Source organism: Emydura macquarii, unplaced genomic scaffold (assembly GCF_026122565.2).
Source record: "Emydura macquarii macquarii isolate MOO-44397 ecotype Brisbane River unplaced genomic scaffold, CSIRO-AGI_Emac_v2 contig_1253, whole genome shotgun sequence".
Lineage (NCBI taxonomy): Eukaryota > Metazoa > Chordata > Testudines > Chelidae > Emydura > Emydura macquarii.
The window spans coordinates 78,467,035-78,477,965 of NW_027131390.1; the positions used below are offsets into that span (position 1 = coordinate 78,467,035).

General features: G+C 39.3%; 1 protein-coding gene across 6 annotated transcripts in view; it reads left to right on the forward strand.

Moving 5' to 3' along the window:
• Nucleotides 1-9,649, forward strand: part of TTC21B (tetratricopeptide repeat domain 21B) — an 83,197-nt gene extending 73,548 nt beyond the window's left edge. For 3 of the 6 annotated variants that reach the window (XM_067549324.1, XM_067549325.1, XM_067549327.1), the window contains exons 28-29: nucleotides 7,396-7,463; nucleotides 8,922-9,649. In XM_067549324.1, coding sequence (XP_067405425.1) covers nucleotides 7,396-7,463; nucleotides 8,922-8,999 — 146 coding nt within the window. In that variant the 3' untranslated portion in view covers nucleotides 9,000-9,649. Of the gene's footprint in view, nucleotides 1-4,133; nucleotides 4,255-7,395; nucleotides 7,464-8,921 lie in introns of all 6 variants that reach the window. The other 3 variants (XR_010919876.1, XR_010919877.1, XR_010919878.1) reach the window with 3 other exon arrangements.
• Nucleotides 9,650-10,931: the final 1,282 nt, after the last annotated feature.

Genomic DNA, 10,931 nt, shown 5'->3' on the forward strand with positions numbered 1-10,931 from the left:
GGGTACCAAACAACACTTGGTATTGATACCCTGATCTCTGCATTACCATTGCTTCCTAGTACTGCAAGTACTACTGGTGCCCCATCATTGGAGGACATTTTGGAGGATGAAGGAGAGATTTAGTCGTTCTCCTCTATATCAGTTCAGCATTTGCTTCCACGTCCATACAGGAACCAATACTTTAACAAGGATCCTTGTCCACAACAGGATGGTGGGATCAGTTCTGGGTGCCAGCCCCTCTCCTGTATCGGCCACTGGCCATACTGGGATCCTTGGGCTGCATATTGGTAGCAATTTGCCAGAGCTCCAGCTCCATTGCACCAAAATGTTAGGGTTACATAGTTCACTCTACCAAACCCCTCAACATGAAGAGATGTTGGAAGAAAAGGAGGCTAAGGTGGAGAAGGGGGTCATCCCACAAAATATTTCATCCTCATCTCCAGATGAGGTAGTCATGCCTCCATCACTATCAATGGCTGCCAATCTCTGTCAATTCCAGACCTTGTGGAAAGGGTGGCTGCCCATAGATACCTCTTGGGGAGGTCAAAAACTGGACATTCTGCAGTCAGCAACATACACCCAGGTTGATGATAAACAGGAGCATTAATGAAGTGCTCTTAGTTCCAGCGAAGACTGTGGCAAATGTCTGCTACTATCCCACCAACTTGTAAATGGGCAGATAAGAAATACTATGTCCCTCCCAGCAACACTGAATGTTTGTTTGTTTCCCCTTGCCTAAATTTCCTGCTGCTGAATGCTGTAAATGAGCAGGGCTAACAGCATTACTCAGGATCCACCCCTTATGATAAAAACCAGAAAAGGTTAGACTTTTCTGGCTGAAAGTCCTGCTCATCCACAACCCTCCAATTTTGGATCACAGACTATCAGGTGATCATGGCCAAGTACAACTTTATGAATTACAATACATTTTCAGCCTTTATTATCTTCCACAGGACCATAGAGAACATTTTCAAGCCATCATCACAGAAAGTCAGTTATTAGCCAGAACCTCTCTTCAAGCATCCTAAGTGCTGCAGACGCCACCAGCAAATCCATCTCCACAGAGGTTATTATGCATAGGGCATCCTGGTTTCAGCTCTTGGGGCTCCTGAGGGAGGTTCAGAATACTGTTGAGGACCTTCCATTTGATGGTCGGAAGCTCTCCTTGGGGTCCATAGATGAGTCCTTGCATACACTGAAGGATTCCAGGGCCACATTGAAGTCTCTGGGTAAATACACCCCTATGAACACTAGGAGATTTTGTATGTCTCAAACTGGCCAGAGATCACGCACTGCCTAATTCTGTCTTTCATAGAACCACTAAACCTGCTAGGAAGAGACAAATATTCCAGAGAAAGAGAGCTACTAATCTTCCTTCAGCAAGTAATCAGTCATCATTGAAGCAACAATTTTGACAGGGTGATTGAGGGTTAGATTGTTCCCTCACCTCTGGTTTACAAACTGCAACTTTTTGCCCACCTCCCCACTTTTGGAGACTGCCTTTCCCATTTCTAACTGATTTGGTGGTGTATTACAACAAACCTGTGGCTCATACAGGTCATAACATCAAGTTATACCATCCAGTCAGCATCCTTTCCTTCTCTCCAACCCTTCCCCCATCCCTTTTCAGGGACTCCTCTCACAAGACTATACTTAGTCAACAAGTGCACTCTCTCTTTCATTTAGGAGCAATAGAGCCAGTCCTGTCCTCTGACGGGGAGAGGGTTTTACTCAAAGTATTTTCTTGTGTCAAAGCAGTACAGAGGGTGAAGACGGCTCTTAGATGTAAGACAACAAATTTGTAAAGTCTCAAAAGTTCAGGACAGTGACTCTGGCAGTTGTAATTCTTTATAGGCAGAAGAATGGGTTTTTGGTCCTCAACCTACAGGATACCTATTTCCATATAGAGATTAATCCCACTCACAGGAAATACCTATGTTTTATCATGGGCCAGGAGCATTTTCAATACATTTACTTCTTTTTGGCCCCTGGGGTGTTCTGAAAGGGTCCAGTGATGGTAGCTGCTTTATTTTCAGCAAGATACAGAAACAATTGTAGTCTTCCAGTATCTCAGTGACTTGCTGGTCAAGGGCTGACCTTACAAAGCAGTGCTGACTTCCATCCAGACAGCCTTCAGGACATCCTCTCAGGAATTGGGACTCCAGCTAAATGGGGGGTGGGGGGGGGGGAATCCATGCTAGCTCCAATACTAAGAATACAATTCATGGGGTCCAGACTTTCCTTCCCATAGACAAATTCATAACTTTGGCACATCTGGTCTGAACAATTCAAGAAAGCTCCAGTAAGGAACTGTTTGCGGCTCCTAGGTCACATGGCAGCTTGCACTTTTGTAAGATTATGCCTCCACTGCTTTCAATGCTGATTCAAAAGGACCTTTTCCTTGACCAGAGACAGCTTGGACAAACCAGTCACAGTTCCCTCCAGGTGAAGAGCTCCCTAGACTGGTGGAAGAATCAAATCAGTGTCTGTGTGAGCATCATTTTCATCTACCCATCTCCAAAAATTACTGTGACAACTGACACATGACTGCTATTGTGGGTAGCATCCTCAATACCATCACAATTCAGAGCAGATGGTCACCTCAGGAATCAGGTTTTCCCTATCAACCTGTTGGAACTCAGAGCAGTCAGGAACAAATACCTTCAGTTTCTACCCCTCATCAGGGACAAATCAATCAGAATCATGACAGACAATGTTGCATGAATGTTCTGTATCAACAAACAGGGAGGAGCAATATCTCTCTCTGAGCACTGAAGCAATAAAGTTGTGGAACTGCTGGATAGCCCATCAGAATCTGATCTCAGCCATGTACCTTCTTGGAGACCAGAAATTCACAGCCCAGTATTCCCATCAGGCACTTCTTTCAGGACTGCGAATGGGAATTAGAGATACAAATTCTTCACTGGATATTCAAAAAGTGGAGACTTCTAGAGTTGGGCCTATTTGTGACATTCAGCAATAATGTTGCTGTTCTGCTTAAGAGGAGGGGTTGCCACTCTTTGGGAGATGTTTTTCTGCTTCCCTGGACAAAGGTCCTCTTCTACGCATTCCCTCCAACAACGCTAAAAAAGTGATGAACAAGATCAGACAGGATAAAGCCAGAGAGATCCTTATAGTACGGACCTGGCTGAGACTTGTTTGGTAACCTTACCTACTTCACCTGTGTGTCCAACTGGCATTCATTGTCACTGTGTTATGCCTGTATCCTCTTGGCTTTCAGCCATCTTAGCTTACCTGCTGGACCTGAAGAAATCAGGCTTATTGTGTAGCTCTATTAAGGTTCATCTGGCCATGATATCAGCATTTGATCCCCCACCAGAAAGGTTTTCCATATTTGCTCACCCTATGTCCTCAACATTTATTAATGATTTAGGGAACCTCTACCCTCAGGTTAAAGATCCCGTTCCTACTTGGGATCTCAACCTAGTACTTAAATACCTCTTCAGATCTCCAGTTGAACCTATAGCAACCTGCTCCTGCTTCACTTATCTATGAAGATAGCCTTTCTAATAGCTATCAAGCCAGCCCGCAGAGTTGGGGAAATTGGGGACTTGATGGCAGAGCTCCCTGCCACCCCTCCCCATTTACAGTTCTTTTTAAGGACAGGGTCTCTTTATGACTGCATCCTAAATTCTTACGTAAGTACTGTCAGATTTTCATCTTAACCAGTCCATTTATTTATCTGTGTTTTTCACAAAACCCTGTAAATCTCAGCATGCAACCTTCTTGAATACATTAGGTGTTAAACAGGCATTGGCCTTTTATCTAGATAGGCCGAAGCAATTGCAGAAATCACTGCAGAGCGATCCAAGGGGTTCCTGATCTCTACACAGAGACTTTCAAGGAGGATCTCTAGGTGCGTTGTATCACATGACAACACAACTAATGCTCTACCCCTGAACTCCCAAAGGGTAATAGCACACTACCAGATTGCAGGCAACTTCCGCAGCTTTATTCAAGAACATTCTGGTGTCTGAGATATGCAGAGCTGCTACATGGGCCTCAGTGCATATTTTCACTAAACACTATGCCTTGATCTACACTGTCAGATCTGATGCTGCAAATGGTAATTCAGTCCTGGACTCAATTTTGAAACTCCCTCCTCCCTGTAGGGATACTGCTCCAGAGTCACCTGAAGTAGCACACCCATAGGGACACTACTCGAAGAAGAAGAAGAGGTTATTCGCCCGGTACGGTAGCTATAGTTCTTTAAGATATGTATCCCTGCCCAGGGTGAGTAATTTTCTCTTCTAGTGGGCTTTCCCACACAGTTCAGTTTTGGAACCCTTTTCAGTTCAGTTTCTATAAACAACTTGCATTCTGCCTATAAATACAGTATTAAATTTGAATGTATAGTATGCCATTTATGTATTACGTAGCATCTCAGCTTTGTGACTTTGTTCTTACAGTTTAATTTTGATGATCAGCTATTTTCTGCATGTAGTTTTTAAATTATGTAAATTAAAAATTCTTATCTCCAGCTCAGAATTGGTAGCCAATTAAAAACTGTTCAGGATATTTTTTAAAGTTCCACTTGAGACAGTCAGTGAATTCAACTACTGAATGTGTGTTTGGGTCTACTTTTAGACCATTCCATTTGTACACTAGAATGTACAAAAACTATACACACGATACAGACTTTTTATTGAAATAAAACCTACCTCCACACTCGTAGTGGAGTGTTACCCAAGTTCAGTTCTCAATTTTGGACTGTGCTGATGGTATCTCAAAAAATAAATGCTGTTTACAATGCATCCTCTCGCAATCCTCTCTTGTACTTGTGCTTTTTTTTAAAGATGCAGAATGATAGTTTTCTATGCAATCTAGAACATTGTTCTCAAACGGGGCGGGGGCATGGAGTGTATTGTGAGTGGGGCATGAGAAGCTTTAGGAAAAAAAACTTAATGCACACATTTTACCCACTGCCACGAATAACTAGTCAAGCTGATCCCTCCAGACAGATCAAGCCCTCAGATGGCATTGTAGATTGGACTTGAGATGGCGCTGTGCATTTGGATGGATTTCTGTTAAGCTTGCATGGCATTATACGAAGTCATGCCATCTGTACTTTAATCCGTTTGTTATGACGCAGCGTGCACATTTAATTGCAAGTATCGATCACCAGGGCAGTTTTGCTTATGCTCTTATTACAATGGATCGTGGTCTCTGTTTCAATCAATGCCTTGCTGCTTTTCATATTTAGTGAGAGTTGCATGTTGGTTTTTCTTTCAGTAAATGTAATTGTGTGGCCGGGGAGGGAGCATAAACTACTCCAGACACAAAGAAGTGGGGGCATGATCAAATAAGTTTGAGAAGCACTGATCTAGAATACCAGTATTTTCATAATGTATAACTGTACCTTATATACAATAAATTGCTGCATCATTTGTTTCTGTAGGTGCAATTCCTGAACCTTCTTATGTCTCAGGTTCAAATATTTTTAAGTGAACTGTATATTAGAGAGGAAGTACAGTGTCTGTAAAGGAACTAGATTTGTTATCAACTTAAAACACAAAAATCTACAAGTTGGCAGCTTATCTAAAATAAACTAATTCCTTGTCCCTGGGTGTGCTTGGCCACTGAAAATAGAGAAGGTTAATAAGGGTCGTAAACATTGAAAAGAAAACAAAATAGCAAAAGGAGGCAGATGGGAAGCTGAGAACATCTTTCTGTCAAGAGAATAAGATTGCTAACTAAAGTGTTAATTTTACATGGTAGTAATGAACAAGAATGTGCCAATGGTAGCACGGCTTTTTGTGCTAATCTTTGAAGATCTTTTTCTAGGAGGAGAAAAGGTAGAACAGTGAATCATATCTATGGGTTCCACACGCTGAGGAATGTCTGGATGGTGGCATGAAGCTGCTGCTCATATAATTGCATTTTGAAGCAGCTGCCCCAACAGACCAAGGCCCAACAAAAATGTTTATTTCAATGAGGTCATATGAGGCCAACACAGAATTTGCCCTTGAACTTTCTTGAAACATTTTGGGAAGCAAGGATGGAACAAACATGCAAACTTATGAAGTAATTTGGCATCTAGATACCAGATCATGGTGTCTTAAAAGAAACCTAAAATTGATATAATCTTGCATACAATAGAATCGTGAACAATTAAATATATTTTTGTGTGCCTCTAATTCTCATTGTGTACACAAATACCAGGTTTAGAACCCTCATGCAGCAGAATTAATGCTAGAGAAGAACAGTAGAAACTTCAGCTGGCATGTAGACCTTGTACATATTGATCATTTTCTGATTGCCTATTTGCTTTTGTTAGGGGAGCTTTATAGAGAATGTTCAGAACTATGAACTTTGTTATGGCTTTTTTGGAAATTACTCATCATAGACTTTTTATTTTTGGACTCTGACCTCTTCTTTAAACTGAGATATTTGGGGTTTGCCCCTTTTCCTGCAAATATCAGACTAGTCTCCATGTCATTATGGATCTTGCCTATTTCTTGTTTCCTTTTACCAGCTTCTCTGCCTCCAGAGGTACAAACAGAATAGTATTTTAGCTATCCTGCCTTAACCGATGCAAGCCTGGCTTTTAAAGCTTTCTTTGGGGCAGCGGTAAGCAGAATCTTCCCCATGTTCTCTTTTTCCTTATGGGACCAGAATTTTCAAATATCTACATACAAGGCTAACCCATCAAGCTCCTTTCTGTTGGCTTTCCACTCCCCCATCATGTTATAGCTGACCAAATGGGATAGGCAGAAGACCAAAAGATGCTGCTGCTTGTGAAGAAATGTTGTCAGGAGCCACAGAACCACATCTCTACTGTTGAAGGCAGAGAATTTGAGATGAAGACAGAAGGGATGTGGACAAATCCTGGTGGCCTATGGACAAATGTTAACTGCCTCTGGTATTTGCTGGAAGGGGCATAGCCTAAATATGTTCATTGTGGGAGAAGTGAGTTCCATCAAGTAATTAATCAACTAAATAAGTTTTCCATTCTTGTTCTCTCGTCTTTTTTAGTTTTTTGTCCTCATGTAATATAATTAAACTATCAAAAGGGTGGTTTCTACCAAAATAGTGACTCAAAGCCCAGTGTATGAAGTCATGCAGGATGAGGTGATAACTTAAATGAATGTGGGTTACTACTATATATTTTTTAAATGTAAATCTTCCTGGTGTGTTAATATAGGTGGTGGTTAGTTTTTATTTAATTTTAAAATGCCTTCATAACTCATTTTAGGGCTCTACCTAAGTTGTCTGTTTCAGATGGGTGTTTTAGAGAGTACTTAGCAAACAGTTATTCCAACTTTTTTCTTTTATGCAAACTGGACCATTGGGATATTTTTAAATTTGAATGTGATGTTTTATTCTTTATTTAATTTAAGCATAATATGTCATGGGTATTTGTACTGTTTACAGGATACAAGCTGGCATTTAATTACTTGAAAGGAAAGAGATACGTTGAAGCAGTTGATATTTGTCATAAGGTAGGCTTTTAATTCATATTTTAAGTCTTTGTACTACTTCAACTTTCTTTTGGGTATTGAGTTATTTCTGTATTTTTCAGTTTCAGGAATCATAAATTATGTAACGTTTAGCTTCAGGAATATGTTTAATTTAATGCATTTGGTAGATGTTCAGACTACTTGGTTTAGTTCAACCTGTTTTAGCCTAAATTTCTCAGATCATCAGGGAATAAGTGAGAAAGTAGCTGTCTAACATGGTATATCAGAGCCAAGCAAAAGTATTCTCTTCTGCCCTGTGGTTGCAACTTGGAAACCATATAGAAGTGTAATTTAATAAGTTAATAAAATTTGAGAGCAGAATTCCAATGTTAATTCCATATGAAAGACTAGTAGAAGAGAAACTTTTCGGTAGTGTCTCCGTAAAATAAACTTTTTATGACCTCAACCACCTTTTGAAATTTGGTGTAAATTAACATTTATTGACAGTTCTATTTAATGTTCCAAACATTTTAAATCTGAGGGGTTAAATGGATGTAGGAGGTTTGAGAAAAAATGTATATTTGAATATTACTTCGTGCAGGCTAATGCTATCTTCCTAATCACCTGTTAATGATTTTTATTATGGTCGTGCCTAAGCATCAAACAAGAATGGGGACTTATTGTGCTAGGCACTGAATGGAATAGCAGACAGTCTGTGCTCCAAAGAGCTAAATAGTCAAGACACAAACAGGACTGAGGAAAGGAACGTAATAGAAAAGCAAAGTGAACAATGTCAGCAAAGCTCATGTTAAAGCCTTGTTTGTTTGTTGTTTGTTTTTTTTGTGTTGGGGGTGGGTAATTAGGAGAGGATGAGCTAAAAGGAAAGAAAAGTGAAGGGAGGGAATATTAAAGGCAAGATTGACAGGGCAGGGGAGAAGAAGATAGTGTGTATGAAAGTAGCAGGATGAGCTAGTTGCCCTGAGAACTAGCCTATGCTGCCACAGCCATGTTTCTATTTTTAACATGTTGTCTTGATCAGAGCCAGCACAGGTGTTTCCTCAAACTGGAAATTACACCTTCCAGCTCCGGAACAGACATATCCTATGAGGAGGCAGAGAAAGAGGGCTGGAGAAAACAGCCAGTCAGCACAGGGCAAATAAAGTCCGGTCAGAACTGAATGTCTGATGGTCCCTGTTTGGCTGCTTCTGCAGGTGCTCCTATGGGTTGGAGTCACAGGCTAGTTCCTCCCTGCAGTTTTTCCCCAAGTTCACATGGTGGATGGAAGGGAGGAGATTGTCTTTGATACAGCTATTTTTGACATTTGTATATCTATTGTGATGAAATACCTTATGTATTTATAAACAAAATCATCGAACTGTTACTGATTGTTAGAAGGCTTTATATAAAGTCCACGATGAAGGAAATAGCTCATGACAGCACTTGTTCATTTTAGGCTGCTTTATACCTGGTTTTAAACTGTGTATTGTTTGCATTTAACAGGTCCTAAAAGCGCACCCAAACTACCCAAAGATCAGAAAGGAAATACTTGACAAGGCCCGTGCATCTTTAAGGACTTGAACCTTATTTGTATTGATCGCTGAATTTTTATCCAGTTTTGGAAATTATTAATTGGATACTATAGTGAAGAGAGGCCATATCAGTACTTAAATAATAGAAATATGGTACACTTCATCTAGATCTTATATACAGTTACTCTTCAAGGAGAGAAAAGATTTTCTTCAGAGCTGTGAATTTCTTTCCTCCAGCAGAGGAGGCTTTTGTACATCAGGAATTAATAAACCAAGAGAGATAGTGTGTATGAATTATAATTTTGTACTAGACAGGAAACTAGATGACAAGTGATTTCCATTGTTATTTTTAAGCTGGTACTATCTTAGGTACTATCTTTAAACTGTATATAAATAACTAGTCTTGCAGTCCTGTTCCACAACAGGAAGAAATACTACTTTTCTTTGTGAAGAAGCAACATCTGAAAATACAAATAGCTACAGTGAGGACCATGTACATTTATGTAGTACTGATTAAGTACACTTTTCACAAATGGATTCACCCACAACTAGAATATTCATCTGTCTTCTGCTAGTGATGATTTACTTGATATGGAAAAGTTTCAAATATACTTTGAAAATGTTTTTGAAAGATAACAGACATGTATTCTAAACTATACACTGTAAATAACTTGTATTTAAAAAAAAATCAAAATGTTTGTTTAAAATACAATAAACTCACTATACAATTTCTGAACAGGGAAAAGTCAGGGAATGACTAGAATGAGGACAAGGTTTCCCCTTTTAACTGCTGTCACTTGTGGCACAGCATTTTAAAAATGTTTCAAGTAGTATCTGATGACTCAATGTAATTTTTCCTCCTCCTCTGGAGGTCACTGTTTTTGTTCATCACTAAAGACCTCTCCTTAATTCCTGGAGAGCAAAATAACTCCTTTAGTAATTACTTAAGGTTTCTCTGTTCCAGCAAATTGACTTAATCAGCAATCTCAATTTAAGCTGTATTTATACTGTTGCTACAGAGGTATTTGTAAACTAAGTTTTATTTACATTCACTTTTAACTGAGCTATATGGTTCAAGTGGGTAAGCTGTAGGTTTATATTTTATATGGTTTGAAATGAAAATGATAAAGATTTAGCATTTAGTAACAAAGATTAATGTTTTTGTAATATTTGGTAAAGCTATTTAAATTGATTTTTAAAAGTCTAGGAAAATAAATATTCTCAGTTGTGAGAAATATTAGTAACACTTTAACTAGAAGTATTTCATTTTGAAATACTGTTTTTCAATGTCCATCCATTCATGTAGTACATCCATGCTTATCTAATAGTTATGTGTGTGCACAAATCATGGTTTGTTTCATTTAGTCTATAAATGTTTTCCAGAGAGATGGGTTTGGGTATAGCAATTTAAGATCTTGTAGTCTGTACACAAGATACTGGCTGGCTTCCTGTAAGAACAGCTTCATCCCACAAATGGGGAAGACTGACTAATGAGTGGGTTCTGAATGCTTTTTTCTTGACTGGTATAACATCTTACTCTATAGAAATCATCACACTACTGCATTATGTCTTCAAATAGCACATCATGTTTATCTTTCTCAAAAAAGCTACTTTGGCAAGAAAAGAGAACTTTTAAAAACAATAATTAACTTCCTAAAATAACCAATTTCAGTTTCCTCAAGTAATTCTAGCTTCTTATGTTGACATTTAGCAAGGTTCGTAAAATACTTGAAATGTTAACTTCATGTAGTTTCCTCTGACTGTTCTGTTGAAGGGACAGTTTGGGAGAGCTGCAGAGGAAGGGAATCTTGTGGATCATTGTAAAGGAAAGCTGCTGTCTTGTGGAGGAATTGGCCCCTGGTGTCATTTGTGAAAGGTTATTCTGCCCAGATGGAGCAATATTGACTACCACACATCTGCTTATATCTACTGTGCTCAGAGATGTGTTTTAAGGGGCAGTATGTCTACTCCTTGTCTACAC